At 35.8% G+C, this 19,683-nt stretch overlaps 1 protein-coding gene across 1 annotated transcript in view; it reads left to right on the top strand.

Moving 5' to 3' along the window:
- HTRA1 (HtrA serine peptidase 1) overlaps positions 1 to 19,683 on the top strand; it is a 373,177-nt gene that overhangs the window by 183,771 nt on the left and 169,723 nt on the right. Inside the window, exons 2-3 of the mRNA XM_044056037.1 lie at positions 1,129 to 1,228; positions 12,026 to 12,230. Coding sequence (XP_043911972.1) covers positions 1,129 to 1,228; positions 12,026 to 12,230 — 305 coding nt within the window. The remainder of the gene's footprint in view (positions 1 to 1,128; positions 1,229 to 12,025; positions 12,231 to 19,683) is intronic.

Below are 19,683 nucleotides of genomic sequence, written 5' to 3'. Positions count from 1 at the left end.
TGAAGTCTCTTGTTCTGTGCTGTATAAAATAATTCTCATTTGGTATTTAGCCCTAGATAAGATATTACTTCTTGATAACTCTCTTCTTGTTTTAAGCACAATTCTTTACTAAGCTTCCATTTCAGTTGCAGAGTAATGATCTGAGTGGGTAGTTTGTTTCTCTCATTTGTGTGACAGTATCAGTTAAATATACCCGTCTTCATTGTCAGTTTTCTTTGTTACTTTTGTCTTGTTTCTACAGCTTCAGTTGGGGAGAGCTGAAGCAGAAGTAAAACGAGAAAGGCAGCGAGAGAGAGAGAGAGAACTGGAAAGGGAGAGGAAACCAAATAGATAATATGCTAGTTTATATTACATTTAGAAAATACTGGGCATTGTTAAGATTTAAATAAGCTTACTTTCCTTTAATCCATGGTATGTGGCCAGTTTGTATGAAGTTAGTAGTGTTGTTGGTAACTGCTTTCTGGGAACTTCTTTTGCTCAGACTTTATTGATGCCCACGATAATGGGCTAATGCTGCTGATTATAAATAATTTCTTCTTCTAATACCAGAGAGGAATAATTAAAGAATAGTGTGATTTCGGATTACACAGATGATGGTGGTTAATTATAATAACTGTAATCAGCATTAAATATGTTTGTAAAACTGTTACTTCTTAACTCATAGTTTACCAGATATGGAGAAAAGTAGGAAATCCACCGATCTATAAACTGAAATGGATCTGCATTTTGTTTTTACTGAAAAGAGTAAGCACTTACTTCACTCCATCTGCACCTAACAAGAAAATTGTTGAGATTAGTAACCATTAGCCATATTAGTTGATTCTATGTTTTGTGTTAATATTTAGCTCTGTTTAGCAATGCTGAAGTATGTGTGTGTGTATATCTATCTATCTATATATATATATATATATATATATATATATATATATATATATATATATATATATCAATACACATGTTCTGAAAGTAAACATTTATAAATAGTATAACAGCAAATGTTTTTCAAAGCCTATTAAAAGGGTTTGCAAAAATACTGGAGTAAAAGTATTTTATCTTATGAATGCGAATAGTTATATTAATAATAATAATAATAATAATAATAATGATATTGTATTTTTTTACTTTCAGGTCAAGAAGATCCTGACAGCCCTCGCCATAAATATAATTTTATAGCAGATGTTGTGGAGAAGATTGGTCCTGCTGTGGTCCATATTGATTTGTTTCGCAAGTAAGAGCAATATTAGTAACTTTTTAAAACCCTGCTAATAGTTTGTGTAACAGTATGTACTTCTTAGAACAGTGAGCTGAAATGTAAGCAAGTTATAGACATAAACCAATGCCTTGATCAGTATTAAAATATAGGTGAAGTCTGGCTTAAGTGGAACATTATTTTTTTTCCTGCTCCTTTATTCCACATCCTTGTTTAGAATGTTATTCGCACACAATATTTGAGCGCCTGCCCATTTAATGTTTTATCTCCTCTTCCATTATTACTGGATCGACACAATACTGGCTCATTTTTTCAGAGTTTGTGATGTGTTTAATGAGAAACTTATAAGGTTAATTTTTTGTCAGAGATTATGATTATTTTTCTCAAGGGAATTGTCCGCAGCACAACAGGTACCTTTGGTGCTGGAAGACCAGAAGGCTGTGGGTTTTATTCCTACTGTAGGTGATTGGATTGCAGACAATGCAGTGTGTTGTCCTTTGGATGAGATGTTCAACTGAGGGCCCTTCTGCTTGAGTTGGTGGTAGCTCAGGTGGATGTAAAGTATGCCATGGCACTTATAGAAAAAAGCAGGGGAAGTTCTCTAAAGGCCTGGTGAAATTACCCCTAGTAATATAAAAAACACCTTGAGTCTCCCCTTAAAATAGGCTACTAGCATAGTGGGCTAAGAAGGTCGACAAAATGATGAATTAAAAAAAAATCAAGAGATTCTGACTGGTCCTCAGTATTAATACTTCTTGACAGAAGTTCTAAGAGGGTTTTAGACATGATGGATATATGCCCCTTTTCTTTTTTTTCTGTTTTCTTTTCATAGTCTTCTCTGTCAGAAATGCATTATTAGCTAAAAATGCATTTCACTTATATTGCAGGAATGCCAGTTTGTCTCAGTTTATGAATTTAGTTTATATTCAGTTTATGACTACCATGGTAGTACACTTCCAGTTATTCTGCAGTCACTGAATATTTCTTGCAGTATGTAAAACATTCACTTTTAATTTTCAAATTTAATTAGCAAAAAAGTGCTGTTATTTTGCTTCTTGAACTATAACCTTCATAGTCTTCTGTAGTCTCAGGATAGCTAGAAAAATGAAAGAGATGAGGAGAGGTCATTAGAAGAAAGAATCATAAATGATGCAAAGAATGGAATAAATTAACATTAAATGGCCTAGGAATTCCTTCCCTTGATGACCAGAGTGCTAAAGAAGTTCCTGATTATAAAATAATGGGACAGTTTTAGAAACCCTGAGGATAAAATCTTGGATTTGCAGGGGATACGTTACTGCCATATGTACTTAAAAGAATTAAGATAGAGAGTGTTATTAAGTTTGTTTATGCAACAGTGTTCAGCCTGATTAGATGGAGCATAATGGTTAAACTCTACATAAAGAGTCAGTGGATGGATAAGGGCTTAGTCCTCATATGGTACAGCCCTGCCATCTTCACTGTACATGAATATTTTACATTTTTATTTATTTTAAACTGTTCTTTTACATAGCACAGAATACAGTACAATAAAAAGACAGCAAAGCATCAAATTCAATTACCAGAACAGCCAGCCAGTATAGTTTAATACTAAATAAAGAGCAGTATTAAAGTATAAACTGCAGCATTTAAATGCAGGTTAAGATGACAAATTACTATCAAAGATCATACCCTACATTCAAGTGAACCTCTTGGAATGTAATACATTAAGAATCTCTTAAAAGAAGTCTTTGTTGAATGTGCTCATTGATGGATGTTCCACAAAACTGAAGCTAAATAAGCGAATGAGTGACAGCCAGATGACTCAGTGTCATGCAGTGAGTAGCAGCCTACCACCAGCAGACCATAGCTGGCAGACTGGGGCATAAGAAATTAACAGCTTTTACAGGTAGAGGTGACCTTAATCATATGGGGATTGGAAAGTAAGAGACATTATTTAAAGGCTGTCTGAGTCATAAGTGTTAGCATATCTCTCATAGCATGAGGATATGTTCATATTTATATGTTCCGAGCTGCAGAGTTCTGCATATATTGTTTTTATGCAAGCCAGTTATCTAAAGGCCCAAAGTATAAAGCACTATGGTAATCTAGTTTAGAAGATACTAGTGCATATATTATTATTTCCAGATCAGATTGTGATATGAAGGTCCAAATACTGGAGATGCTGCTAAAATGTAAGTGTGAGATCTTGATGCCATTAGACATCTGGACCTTCAATGCCAACATTTATTCATGAAAACTCCACGGCTCTTTACCAACAAATGATACAGTGTCCAGTCAAAATAACCAAACAAAATCAAAACCAAAACAAATGATTTAAACAAAAACAAAACAAAATAAAAGAAAAAGTCAGAAGTAACTGTTGGTGATAGGTAAAGTTGTAATAAGTGTAGTCTCTGTAGTTACAAAATCACTAAAAATATAAATACATGAATACTTTTCAATACAATAGCAGTGTGAATCAATGTAATGTATTATGCATATATTCACGATGAACAGTTCAGAGTCATGGTAATGCTGATATTTTGAGGCAATGGTTGATTGAAACCCAGATTAGTGATCAATAATTAATTACCTATTTGTTAAACAGGTAGATTTATTGGACACAGTCCCTTTTCAGGGGTGACCCATGAGCAATGTCTGGTTAAGTGATCTGCTCAAGGTCATACACTAGGCAAGTGAGGGCTGAGGGAATCAAACCCTGAACCAAGGAACTTAAGTTCACAATCTTAAGACTCTGTGCCACTTGCCTGCAGATAATACAGAAGAATTATGTGCATGTATGCACACCAAATGTAGGACTGCTTGGCTTTGGGGCTGTGACAGTTCAGACAGCATGTAAGGTGGGAAGAATTCATGCAATGGTACAGAGATGATGCTATATGGAAAGATATATATGTGTATTTATATACATTTATACATGTGTATGTAATTTGGGGGTTGTACAGAAAATGAGTTCTACATAACTTTCTAGAAGAAAGCAAAGTAACTCAGGAGAAGGATAAAGTAAGATACCATAAAGGGACAAGTTGTTTAGAATTTAGATTTTGTTAGTATTAAAAAAGTAGGATTTGGATTATTTTTTTGAATAAGGCCAAGCTTCTGAGATTTGTCATACCGCATGGGAGTTTATTCAGTTGAATAAGTAAAAACTTATTTAATACGGGGTTTCCATAAGCTATATGGGTTTTTGTTAGCTTCATGTTTACTGTTTGAGATATGTGTAATCATTTAGCTAGCTGGTACAATTTAAAGGAGTAGATAGCTTATGCCAGTCTGTTTCTGGTAAATTTAATTCCCCGTCCACTATTATTCTCCCTCCTGTATTTCACACAAGAAATGTATGACTTGCTGTCCGTCATCCACAATTTTCTTTGATGGTCTGTATGCTACAATTGTTATATGTTCCAGGGATGTCTTTGTTGTCAGAGTTGCACAGGCTACAGTTATGGTGTTATCATCAAACATGTGATAGTCACAGGTCTCACAACTGCCTTTAATCCATATCAAAAAACCTCCACCTGATTTTTTTTTAGAACGTCTGTTAGAGTAAAAACATGTACACCCTTACAGAACTGGTTTCTAATCTGTTCACAAACAATAACACTAATCATGTGAAAAGTAGCAAATTTTCCAATAAAAAAATATTGCTAATGGTCCTAGCATTAACAACCATTACTATCTTGCTATCTGTGAACTATTAAATGTTTGAAATGGCAAAAATCCTGTCCAGTGTTTGTCAAATATTGCAAAATATGTGCTGCAAAAGTTCTCTTTCCTGGTCTTGACAAGTGCACACCATCCTGTCTAAATGTGTGCCCCAAATGAGTCTTGGATGCTGCACATTTCCATTTTTAACATATGGAAATTTACCCCCAGAATCTTATCATTCACTGTGACATGACTCCTTTCTATATGTGATTTGTGAAAAATATGTCCAAACTTGTACAAGCCATGCTATCTGAGAGGGCTGTAAGTTCCATACTAACAGTCAGAAAGTCCTTGTAGATGAGATTATTTGTACCAACTTGAATAAAACCAGATCCATACTTCCTTACATAAAGATGTTCTAACGCCTTTCTCACATCCTGTATTTTTGCTCCTGGCAAATGCAACACTATTCAATGTTCATTATCTTCTCAGCAAAAGTAAGTATTAGTTCCTGTAATAACTGAATCTCCAATTACAAGTAAATTATTTACGACCAGCTCTGAAGAAGCTTCAGCTTCTAACTCAGTAATACCAGCTCTGCTGGTTGTTACAAGGAATGGGCTTCTTCATCGCGCTCGTTAACCATACTGTTTTCATTGCTTTACTACATTTTCAAGCACACAATTCGCAGTCCGCTGGCTTTCTACATCCAAAGCTTGAGACATGCTGTCAACGTTTTTCTCCTCTTTTTTTCTTACAGTAATATTCTTCAGTCTGTTCAAACTAATTTTGATTTTTTTCCTTTTCACCTGTACCTTGCCTCTTTTTTCTATCATCTCTTTCGGAAAATGATGCTCTTCTGTGGAGATTGAAGGTTTTTAATAAAACAATCTTATCACACCCTCTAATCAGTGTTACATAACAAAGCGGTGTCCTTTTTAGAATATTTTCATTTTGTAGACATTAAATTTATTTTGTTTTCTTCCTTTTTATTTGCTCTGAACTTCTTACTTTCTTTTTATTTCCTTCTATATGCTCTTTATTGTCAGGTTGCCGATTCCTTGTATCATGAATTCCAAAGTTGTCATTGGTAGTGTCACATGTATGAGTTTAAGTGTTCTTTACTGACAATAGACACTTCCTTTCCAAACTGTGATATATTTGCACTTTGCTTAATACTATTTATCTCATGAAGCCAGTCATTAATATATGTAAGAACAGGTGTCCAAGCTGTGCCAGTTTCACAAGTGCAATCATCATCAGTAAGCCTAGCTTTACTATTAATAATAGTGAGCAAATTATCCAATTTTTGACATGAGGAATGCATGTCAGCAGTGGTGTTAGGTGTTACCCTTAAATAAACATAGCCTTTACTACAATGTATGAGATACCTGTACTTTAGCAAATTATTACCGGCATACTCATTTAAGGAATCCATATACAGCTGCAAACAAATAAAGAATTTTAGAAGGAAAAGAGGATAATCAAAATGGGATGGGTACAGTTTGCCTGTCTAAAACATATCCCTTTTTAACCGCAAACAGTGAAAATCTGAGGTAAAACAATGAAATATAAATCAAAGTCTAACTGCAAACAATGAAAATCTGAGGTAAAACAATGAAATATAAATCAAAGTCTAACTGCAAACAGTGAAAATCTGAGGTAAAACAATCAAATATAAATCAAAGTCTAACTGCAAACAGTGAAAATCTGAGGTAAAACAATCAAATATAAATCAAAGTCTAACTGCAAACAGTGAAAATCTGAGGTAAAACAATCAAATATAAATCAAAGGAAGTCTTACTGTCTACAAGCTATCCCTCTCTTCCTATAAACGGTGAAAAGCAGAGGTACAAATAAAATATCAAAATAATTCTTCGGTTACCATGCAACTGTACAATAAATCAAAAACAGGATTGTTTCAGATATGCCCTTGGTATGTTTCTACTGTACTTGTTCCAATTTACTCACACTTGTTTTCTTATAAGATTTCCCTATTGTTATTCCAGCCTCTGGTTTTGGCCTGACATAACTTACAAACAATGATTTCATCATTTCTGATTTCCTAGACTTTATAACTCTTTTTATACAGCCTGTAGTTTATAATTATCATTAACCAGTCCCTTGATATGATTAGAAAAACTCAAGGCTAGATCTATCCATATATCCAGGATATCAACTGGAATAAATAATGGAGACATATTTGTTCAATATTTTTGTAGGATGGTAGACCAGTCTTTGTTTATATCACCTGGGTATATGAATTCAAAGTTCGAGCTATTTATTACCCAGTTTAAAGTGTCTTCAAGGACTGATTGACGTGTCTTTAATGGAATGTACAGTATGAGTAATCGGAATGATTTATGTTGTTCTACCTAATGTCTCCAGTTATATCTTGCCTATTATACATTCATATATAAGATGTGCTGCACTTATGATGCACTTTAAGTGATCTTTAGTAAGCATGACAACACTGACCTCACCCCTGTGGTATCTGTCATGTAAAAGTTGGATTAGAAGGTATACTTTCATAGGTTCCTAGATGATTACTAGTCATACTGTCCAGGAGACTATCGAACACAATTTCCCAAAACCACTGTCTGATTAAGTGACTTGTTCAAGTTCACACAGTAGGCATATGATGGCTGAGGGAATCAAACCCTGTACCAAAGGAAGCAGCTAGGTAACAGTTCATAGCCTTAATCCTTTGCACTAACTGCCAGACTCATTAAATATGACCCAGAGAGCTTTATGATAAAGTGACATAAATGCTTGCTGATGGATGGTTTCATATTTTGACTTTGATAGATAGGACCAGGGTTTAGGTTGATATTAACAATGGTGTAATCAACAAAATGTTTACCAGTTTATCAGTTTGTGGATGAAAACTGAGGAGAACAATTTCTACTGATTTTTAATTTATAGATATGACATTTTCTTAAAGTCTTTAGTAGTACATGATAATAGTACCTTTAGCTGGTTCTGTGTGGGATAAGGTATTGTATATTTTATGCGAGGAAGTGGGTGAATGGCAGTTATAGAGCTTAGTTTTGTGCCTTGTTGTATGGGGTATAAACTATGGTATTCTATAGGTTTGTTTTCGTATGTGTTGAGGTTTAGTGAGGATAAACTAAACATGAATCAAAATGGAAATTAAACAGATGGGTTACACCACTGCAAATAAAAAAGTGTCAACATGGACTTTACTGAATAAAAAAAAATAAATATAATATTTACTCAGGGGTGGATGAAGACAGAACTCTCAAGTGTTATTTGCTTGAAGTTCAAACTGCCAAGGATTGGAGTTCCTCCAAAGGAAATTACTGTCTGTGAGTTGTCCCAGCAGTGATGGCCTTTTTACGCAGGATAATGTCCCCCCTTCTTACAGTTGGTGTGACCGTGGAATTGGTTTATATAAATTAAGGGGGGTATGGGGGCTTGCCCCTTTAAAAAACATTTACAAAACATTTTTTTTTCAGGTAGTTTTGTCATTGAATGCAGTTTGGGGAATCTGATCTTCAGCAAGTTGGGATTCATCTACTTATAGTGGAAACTGAAAATAATAACATTTGTGTACATTTTTAGTTTTAAAATGAATTAATAAAATTATAGCCAGCTGACTGCTTTTCTGCAAGCAAAATCACTCATCCGTAGTAGGTTGTTTGCGCAAAGCTCTCAACACTTATACTAAGTCTGAGATGGCCATTTCTCAGGATATTCCTTTTTTTTCAATGTTTCACAATCTCATAGCTAGTATTTATAAGTTTGGGGTGTGGGGGCTTGTTTGAGATTCGCTTTTCTGCATTTTTGTTCTTTTTTTTAATTGGCATGTTGGCATTTGGAATTTGGAATGCAAATATTTCAACAGAGAGCCCTTTTATATGTTACATACTACGTCCCCATCTGCCCTGTCCATTCCCTACTCAATATTTGCTATCATCTTTTATTATCCCCTTCTACTGCATTTCTTAGTATTCCACAATGTCTCTCTCTTCACTGCTAACATTCCCTATATACTTGTATATGCTGTGACAGTTCTTTTGACTGGACTACATTTACTTTGCCTATGACACCTGTATTATGCATTTACTTCTCTTTAAAACCTTCTTATAAATATATGTAAATTTTTACATCTATGTTATGTCACTATACTGTATAATTTAGTTATACCTTTAATCTTAGTTTATTGTTGTTTCTATGTATGTGACCCAGTCTGAGCCTGCAAATGGTCAAACTATATCTGTGCTCTACAACAGTAAACAAAATTAAATATATAAATACATATTGGGCCAAGTTCCAAAAGGCTTGCTCACGTGTAAGTCTGCCCTGATTCCAAAAGACTTGCTGTCAGTATAAGTAACCTACTTTGGTGTAATGTCTATCTATAAACAGCCTTACACTAGGTGGTCAGATTCCAAAAGACCTGCTCTTAGCCACCTCTCAGTGTAAGTGGTCACTTACACTGAAACCATGTCTTTTAGAATTGAGCCAATTGATTTTATTACTAATAAACAACTATGAATTTTAATAATTTAAGTTTTCTTTATGAATTTACTCACATCTGTCTGTGCATCCTTCTGCCATAATGATCTCCTGGTGGAAGGTACACAACTAAAGCTAGGAAGACAGAGGTATTTCTTAAGGAGTACTTCAAACACAAATCACAAATCAAAGGATTTGTTTTATTTAGTTAGGGAATTCAACATTGAAAATGGAATTAATGTTTAAGATTTGCCAACCTGGTAGGTGAGTTCTTCTCAAGGGATCCTTTTCATCCATGACCTGGGTTCAATAGGGCATAAACCGAGTAGACTAAATTTAAGTAATAACAATAATGCACATTGTACAGCATAAATATTTGCAACAATAAAGGTGCAAAAGCAAAAAAAATAATGTTAACTGTTATTTATTCAGAATAAAGACATAAAAAATGATAACTTGACTTCCATGCTGTGCAAAACACTGTTACACAAAAATGGGAAGAACACTTCAACAGTAGAAATAAGGCAGATCTGGAAATTAGTTTGTTCTGGACTTTTGCTGTCAGTGTGATGGAAGGAGTTGATCTGAATATACAGGGCAGATGTGAACAATTTTTAGTTTACATCTGTGGTGGTATCTTTCTTCTGTACTGGACACTGTGTTTAAGGTTATGCTTTGTTACAATGACATTACTCAGCTGTTGTACAACTGCCAAGTTATCATTATATGTGTATGATTTTCCTGTCTCTGTTAACCTGAACAAATCCAGCTGTGTAAACTATGTCTTTTGGCATCAGAGTTTGTCTCCAGATCTAGTGGCCTCCAACATTCATGCAGCAGATTCTCCATCCTGCCGTGTGTGTGTGTGTGTGTGTGTGTGTGTGTGTGTGTGTGTGTGTGTGTGTGTGTGTGTGTGTGCGTGTGCATGTGTCTACATACTCCTTAATATAATCCTTTGTTTGCTGTTTCTCTTCATTGTTGGAGAACGTTGATGTGTAGCTGTTCATTCAGGACTGTAACAGAAGGTTTGAGATATTCTTTAGTGCCAGCCAGCATCTTAATGCCAGAACCTGTTTATTTGTCACAGTTCCTGACCACTGTAGAGGGTAGTATGCAGTAAGCATTTCTCACATGAAACTTCCTATTCATCTGTGCTAGTGAGTTAGCCATGGTTCTGCACCTTCAGTCTCCATGGGGTTTGATATCAGCCGTCTAGCCCTTACAGATTCCTATTGTGCCTGTTTCTGGTGTGCAACAGAACTTGACTTTTACCAGTCCTCTGACATCCTGAGCCCTTTCTTGAACCTGTGCACCCAACAAAAGAAACAATCAGTCTTTCATAGGTGCAGTATTTAAAATCTGTCCCTATTTTTGGACCATTGTCCCCCCATTATTTTTGGCTTTGTCCAGATTTCTTGTGCTGGTCGAGAGGTATAACTCAATGTAATGTGAGGATCCAGGAAAGAGAAGTTGAAATTGCATTTTATTTGTTTGTTTGTGTAAACTGCAGTCCTATACAGATGGTGTTGTCCATGAAGAGAGCATCACAGGCTTTGCAAAATCATTGTGTAACTAAAACACATTTGTCCAGGTCCACTTCAATAAACACATCGCACCGAATGACATTTGATGACCTTTATTAAACTTCCATAAACATGATTGTTAACCAATATTTATTAAAGTTCCACCAAGCATAATATATGTGAAAATAATATCCATGTAACATAAACATAGTATAGGACAGCATAACCAACTGCGCTCATCCTGATCAGTAAGCAGCATCCATACCTCCGCTCACTTACTATGAAGCAGTGTACCACCACTCGCTTCACATACCATTTATTGAATTACCACCAACCTAATAAGCAGCTCACTTATTTACTTATCAAGCAGGGCAACCACTCACTTGAACATCCAACACCAGAGGGGGAACAGAAGAGGGCAAGCCTGCCGCTCTTCTCCACCCTACACAAATAAAATAGCCACAAACCCCACTAATACAAAAAGGGAGGGAGGGTGGGTAGCAAGTTCACACAAAAAATATGACTCCTACTCCAGACACCTTTACCTAAAACCCCTTAAGTCCCTCCCTAACCGTACCTCATTTCCTCCAAAACCTCCCTCCTACTTATTTAACCCTATCCTCCCCTTATCTTTCTTGCTTCCAACTACTCTATCTAACCCCACCTGAAGATGCCCCTGGAAAAAAAAAGTCTGTTCCAAACTACATTTAATAAGCTTGTGAAGTGGATCCATGGTAAACTAAACATAAGGTTGTCTACTTCTGATATCCTGAAGTTGTATTCTCTATTAAATTTGTAAACCTTGAGGCAGTGTCTGTTGACAACAGCCAAAATAAGTAAATAAAAAAGTAATTTGAAATTAAACTTGCATAAATAATCCATAAGCAGGTCCTTTCAAAGGAAATCTGCTCTGAACATTAGGTCTGACAGCATCTGTGCCAGCTGTTTATGTATTCTTCAGTTCCATTGCTTGAGAACCATCATGGGACTATAAATTCTAATACAGATCTCTTTGTAAACCTGCCAGTTTTATTAACTCCATTGATAAAGTTTGTGTTTCTGTTCTGCGTTATTTGTATAATTTAGCGGTGCTTACACCTTATCAGTTACAAATACTTGTTTGATTTCTCTAGATAGTAATGGCCTTGCTTTTTTGTAGATTGCCATTTTCAAAGAGAGAGGTTCCTATTGCTACTGGCTCAGGATTCATTGTCTCAGAAGATGGACTTATTGTTACTAATGCACATGTAGTTACCAACAAGAACAGAGTAAAGGTGGAGCTGAAAAACGGTATCACATATGATGCAAAAATAAAGGATGTTGATGAAAAAGCAGATCTTGCATTACTTAAAATTGACACTCTGGTAAGTTTCTATGTATTATATATCCAGATAATGTACTGTGTAATGTGTCTTCTAGACCTGAATTTTTAATGCAGACAACAGTGAATCGTCATCATTTCATGTTTTCTAACACAGAATATTGTGCATGGCATTTGAGTTTCTCTTAAATAAGGCTGTGCTTAAACTAGATGTGAATTAGCTTATTGTGTGTGTATTGCAGTATTTAAGAAGGAATTTTCAGCACAGTTTTAGTGTGTACAATGACACACATTTTTAATTATAAACTGAAGAAAAAAAGCCAGGCTAAAAATATATATGTACATGTGCTCCGTTGTTATTCTCAGTTCATCAAGATACCTTACATGGAAGAGAAGCTAATGATTTGCAGTGTTCAGCTTTATTGATGTTACTGTTCCATGAGGTAAGGAATGAAGGAGAAGACAAAGAACAGATTTATAACTAAATCCATACAGAAAGACCTCGAACAAAAATATTTGGAAAACTACTTTATAAACAACTTTTTAAACATGTCAACAGCTAGTCTACTGAGCAACCACCAACATGGTGTTAGAGATTCCTTTACTACTATGATAGCAATTTTTACTGCCAAAGACAAAATATATAGCAACATAAATGAGGACATATATCTGCAGGAGTCTTTGTTGATTTAACTAGGGCATTTCAGAAAATAAACCACAGCCTGCTCCTGAATAGAATAAAACATATTGACTTTAGAGAAAATACTGTTATTTGGGTACAAAATTGCATTAAAAACAGAATCTTCCAAACATTATCTAACGATACCTTCTTAGATCCGACCATACTTAATACTGCGAGTCATTTCTAGGCCCCATAATGTTTTCTTTTTTCATAAGTGACCTCACACTAAACCTCCAGCAACAGAATATCATAATGCATGTACATAAAATACTTATGCTGGAGTTCAGGAAAAGTCTTAGTAACCCCCAAACTAATTAAAAATAATAAATTGAGATAATTTCACTGCTCTTTGTAAATGGCTCAAAACAGACAGACTGTTTGATCATCCCTACTAAAACTAATGCAAAGTTATTCTCAACTGCAAAAAAGCCCTGCCTTCATTACCTAAATCCTCATGATATAAATTGAAATATCATTCCCAATATTATGGAACAAAAGTGCACGTGGCCTTCCCTAGATTCCTTCTTACCTTTCCAAACCATACTGACATTATCACTGCCAAAGTTTACTATGAACTGAAATTGTGCTATCATATCCCCCACCTCCTCATGCCTGCCCCCTGCAAAACCGTACCTAAAAATGGTCTAATACCAGAACTAGAATATGCCTTACCTCCTGCTCTCCATTCATACGGTCTTTAATTGTCCAAAAATACAGACCACTGAATTAAAAACGTGTAAGTTTGCTCTCCTTACAAGTCAAGATACATACCGTTGTCATGTAACTGCACTGGCTCCCAAAAACAAACTAGCTACCCTGCTGCCTGGTACCCTTAATTTGAAAATCCTTCAATAAAGATAATGTCCACCTTTCAGAAGAACACCACCACTCAGAGAACAAAACTACTTACTTAAATGTAGCCAAGATGGCTAAGAATCAGACAAGCCATAGGGGAACACGAGATTTCCAAAAATGGGCTCTGTTGTCTGGAATAATCTTCCAAACAATGTTAACCCTAGCAATACCCTAGAATATTTAAGAAATACCATAAAGAACATCTCTACAGAGATTTGAAATGCTCTTTCTTCTGAGACATTGGCAAATGGTACCCTCCATAGTTATTTAAAGGACCAGCACAGTTCATAGTAATTTAAAGAACCAACGCTTCTCTTCACTGTAAATATTTGTATTTAAATACTGCCATCCATGTATATAGTATACATATAAAGCATGCCTTACTAAATACTGTTACTAACTATAGCACCCAATTGTAACTTTATCTACAGTTATTAATATATATATATATATATATATATATATATATATATATTTTTTTTTTTATTTGTTTGCATATATTTTTCTGATGTAACTTATACCCAAGACATGACTGAAAAGGGTTAACTGACCACTTCACTTACTTAGAAAACAAATTGTAAAAACTGTAAATGAAATAAAAATAAAACAGATGATCATGGAAAAACACAGAAATATGCACACGCAGATATTTACATATCCACATTTCTCAAGGAAGCATTAGTGATATGCACATTTTGTCTGGGAAAAAAAACAGTGGTAATTCAGTCTTCTGGTTTAGGAATGCATGGAACTAATCTTTAATGCATTCAAACCAACAAGCCAAGCAAGAGCATGTGTTTCATTATAACTGTTAGCTCATCAACATAATGGTAATTAAAGATAGCTCATGTTCTGAAGTGTTTAGCTTAAAAAATGTTATGATGTAACTAATCTCAAGGTTTGTTATTAAATAAATATGGAAAGAAGAAAGTGAAAGTACCTGAGCAGACACTTGGAGGATCCTTCCAGAAGTACCCTAATAAAATACTGTTTTCCCTGTTTATTTATTCTGTGAATTGTGCTGTCCCTCCTGTGTACCTTTGATTCTATATCTCTATGCATTACGTACTATTATACCATGACCCCCCCCCCAAAACATGCACGCTGATTGGACAGCGTGCCCGTTGTAAATCGAGTTATACTAATGGAAAAAGGTCCGGTTGCCGGACTTTTTCCATTAGTATAACTTCGTTTTAAACACTGTCTCGCTATGTTAAATGGGTTTAACATAGCGAGACAGCTTTAAAATAAGCAACGGAGATCTCCGTTGCTTATTTTAAAGCTGTCTCGCTATGTTAAACCCATTTAACATAGCGAGACAGTGTTTTAAAAAAAAGCAACGGAGAAAGCAAGATCTCCGTTGCCTTTTTAGTGTTCACTATGTTAAATGAGTTTAACATAGCGAGACAGTTTTAAAATAAGCAACGGACATCTCCGTTGCTTATTTTAAACTGTCTCGCTATGTTAAACTCATTTAACATAGCGAAACACTAAAAAAAAAGCAACGGAGACCTTGCTTTCTCCGTTGCTTTTGCCCACAGCTCTGATGTACTGCGCAGGCGCGCAGTACATCAGAACTGCCGCAGATGCCAGACATCTGCGGAAGGGCAGTAAACAGGCATTATACTATGCCATTATTTAAGAAAAGTAATAGTTTCTTTTCTTAAATAATGTCATGATAATAACACGCCTGGGTGTGGGTAATGCTAAATTACCACGGTTGGCTTTGTTTGGTCCTCGGGCCGCCTCGGGACCAAACCACGCCAACCGTGGGTAAATTTAGCATTACCCACACCCAGGCGTGGGTTATTGCTATAGTATCTTCTTGGCACTCACTACTGCTGTTTGAATTAGCACACACATATATGTAAGTAGAGAGATGAATAGACAGTGTATGTGTGTTTTTCAGTGTCAAAAAACATAAGAATTGTCATCTCCCTTCCACTGCACCAATCTGGGATTCCAAGTCCACAAAGCACACGTGCAGTGCAGCTCTAGCATATGCTTGACAGCCTCAAGCATTATAGGCACCTGTCCTAAGCAGGGAATGCTGCCTGTGGTGCTCTTTTTTCTGTCCTCCACTCCCCATTGCCCAACCACTAATGATGCAGTTTGACTGTAGGGCATATGGTCTGCCATGCATTAATTTGCTAACTGGGTGAATGGCCTAATTCATAAGGGCTTATCTGAATTACTCTGCAGAGAAAAATAGCATAATATAAAATAAAACAATAATTATTTAACTCTCTCAGCCTCTAACTATTGGTCTCTGTGTATATTTGATAGCAATTCCTCCTCTATTATAACTTCTGATTAGTTCCCACTTTACCTCCTTACCTCTTTTTATGGACTTTGCCACTATTAACATTATGTGTTAGGATGAAAGGAAGCCACCAATGATAGAAGAATGTTGTTTAGGATATTTCTTTTCTATACATTCATTGCATATGCTCTTTACATGCATGCAAACCATGGACACTGACAGGGTTGATCAAAAATAAAAGACCTAGTAAACTTATGTTGCTCCAGCCTGTGCCAGAGGGCAATATTACTGAATATAGGACTTATACCTTGCCTCCAGAATTGGAGTGAGACATGGAATGGAAAAGATGAACTGCAATCACAATATCCCACTTCTCTTCGATGGCCCCACTCCTAGTTTCTTGAATCCAGATAACTTGCATTAATTGTAGGTATTTACTGGTATGGCAACAGGGAGACCTCTCTATTTTTAGTGGACATAGGTTCATAGGTTAGTACTAGGCTAACTGCCCTTGCGAGCCATTTTAAGCCTAGCCAATTATCCCTTGTGAGATTCAAACCCTGCACCTTGTGTTTGTAAGGCAAACACCTTAACCATTAGGCCACCCTCCCAACCCCAAGACCCTATTTGTAATATATTATGCAGGTCAGCAGTGTTCATTAGACAGAATTTGTGAAAGAACATAGTAGGACACCTGCAGTTCAAATGATGTCATCAAACAAGCACATGTTCTCCACCAGAATTGGCAAAAAGCATGTGACATCTTGAAGAATTTAAGTGGGAGGTTGATGAAACAGATTTTTTAAGTTCTTACTGATATGAACAGAATATAAGTGGATACTGTTTGTCAAAAAGGAAGCTGTATAACAAGAAGACAGCACACATGATGGCACAGAGTAGATATATCAGGGAAAATGTGAGGAAACACTTTTCATAACAAAAGGCAGCGACTAACTGTCAAAGCTTTACTGAGGAAGAGGTAGAGTCAAAAGAGTACTGGTATTCATATCTGGATATTCAGACTTAAAACATTTTTCTGTGAGGAAGGTGTACACTGTTGGTTAAGTAATTTAAGTAAGGGCTACAGCAAATCTAGCAGTAAGTATCATGGCCAGTCTACATATGCTAAATGATTATTACCTGCTGTAAAAGTTGTTTTGTTAGCATGTTAGCATGTCAGCATGTACACTTTTATAATCTTGGCAGGTTTCAGTACTGAACTCTGTTAACTTACAGTGCAATCATTGTTTCAAACCACTGTTTGATATAATAACTATTGCCTTTTGGGATGCGGTTATATTTTTATAACCTCAAAAGACTATTTGCTGAGTAAAGTTGCTTCTACTGAAAGTCATAGTTTACTTGACTGCATGGCATGGGGGCCAGGTAAGGTATTCTGCAACAGTGACTAACACAACTTTGAAAACCATCATTTATGAATCAGCATTTCACTTTGAAAAGTAACATGCTAAGCATTTATTAGTGTTTGGCCATTTGGTTTGTAATTTCATCTTTCATATCCCATTGGCTTTGAATGCAAGGCATTTTTTTCCTTTTATCTGCTTCATTGTTTTTCAGTTTTTTTATTTAGTTTTTCTTATAAGGTTCCTTTTACACTGCTTCACTTTGAAGTTCTTCCTGTTACTGCTCGTCTAACATTTTCATGTCCTTTGCTTCATGTGCCCTTTTTACTTATTTGCTATTATACATTTTACTGATGCACATTTGCTTTATTTTCAAGTTTCAATTCACCATCTCACCCCTCTCATACTGAGACTGTCACTCGAGAGATGTAGAAAGTATATATGAGGATGTAGAACAGGTTGATCATGTTTCAGTGATAAGATTGATTCTGACTCGTTAAAATGTTTTGTCTATTATTTGGTTATGTATTGTTCAATAAAGTTCATTTTTGTCCAAAAATGTAAACATGCAGAACTAAACATTTTGCAGTTAGAAATCATAGATTTGAATATAGATACAGTATAAATTCAGGCAAGATATTCCATTCATCCCCTGTTTCTAACTTACTTGTGGTAGACATGTCTTTGCACATCACCTGTTCTGCGTGACGATTATAAGCAGTATTACTGTTTATGGAAACATGACCTACCCTTGCATTATCACTATTTCTGTAGTCTCCATTTGCTGAGGCGTAGATTTAGAGCATATGACATATTTTCACTTCTCCCTTGGGCTATGACCAATACCTGCCATGCCCAGATAACCTTCACATCATAGGCTGGATTGCAGACTTATGACAACTGACTTCCCATAATTCCATCCTCTGTGCTTCAAGATCAGTCTCTCACCATTTTATTTTTCAAACAAAACTGGATCTTGGCTTATAGTAATTCATATTCATATACAGACACAGTATTTTCTAGTGTGTGGAAATAATACTTCGTTAGTACTACCACCCCTTTATGCTTCTGAGGTATCACACTGCCACAGACGCTCACAACTAATGGGCACTCGAATTAGCCAACTGAATCATATTTAGATAGCTCCAACGAAATGGTCTCTTGTTAATGGATGGACCCTAAGAGTTATATTTCACCAGTTCTGTGTAGTTATAATTATACAATTCAATTACCAGCCAGCCACAAGTTTTTAGAATAACAAACTACTTTACTAAAAATTATGTAAAACACTATTTAAATACACAGACCAAAACACACCTTTTAAAAGGGGAAATACAGATAAAAATTGTTGAACAGATAGGTAACTTCAGGAAAAGAATGACTGTTTTGTACCTTGGCCTATACATAATCTTAATTAAAAGATGACAGAAACCACCTAATTGCAAGCTGTAAACTTATTCACTAGCTGAAGTAAAACACAAGTAAAACTATGCAAAGTAGGAGTGTGGTATGCCATGGGAAACTGTTTGAATGTATCTCTTTCTCTTTCAATGTGCATGCAAAAGATTGTAGATCTTTCTGAAATGTTCCCACTTATTTAGCTTGTTGTTGTGTCTTTCGGCTGTTCCCAGTTAGGGGTCGCCACAGCGAAACTCCGGTCTGCTAATGATTGGCAGTAGATTTTTACGTGCCGAGTTCCTGGCCCTGATGCACAACCTTTGACGAAGGTACGCCCATTCACGCATGTCTCCACACAGAAGACACTCTAGCTGGGAATCGAACAGGACAACGTCTTACTGTGAGGCGACAACGCTACCACAGCACCACCACTGCAGTGTTCCCACTTATTTAGCCCCATTCAAAAATCCAGCAGCTCATTTATTGATACAAAAGTCTATAATAATTAAAAAATACAACTTGTTAATAATTTAAAGAAATGTTCTCATATAAAGCAACACTGGCAGATTTTCAAGTAGCCTTATTCCTTTTGGCAAGTATCCCCTTTCCATTTGGTTTAACTCTCATGGAAATTTCACTTCCTGCTAGGTGAACATTCCTATCTATGCCATGAGGCTGCCTAGGACATTTTAACGCTTTTAAGGAAAAATTGTTTCTACATCAATAAGTAATAGCATATATATATTAAACACTAGCCCATGACTAATGTGTGTGCACAAAAAAGGCTTGCACGTGTGTGTGTGTGTGTGTTTGTATGTGTGTGTGTGTGTGTGTGTGTGTGCGCGTGTGTCTGTATAAAACAGAGACACTGTAGTTTCATTCATAGCAAGTTTACTACACCTCTGCTGAAAAAAATAATTACATGTGACTTAGT

Source organism: Protopterus annectens, chromosome 14.part0 (genome assembly GCF_019279795.1).
Source record: "Protopterus annectens isolate FY-2018-M chromosome 14.part0, PAN1.0, whole genome shotgun sequence".
Classification (NCBI taxonomy): Eukaryota; Metazoa; Chordata; order Ceratodontiformes; family Protopteridae; genus Protopterus; species Protopterus annectens.
The sequence above is the reverse complement of the archived record's forward strand: the minus strand, read 5'-3'. Positions and strand labels throughout refer to the sequence as shown.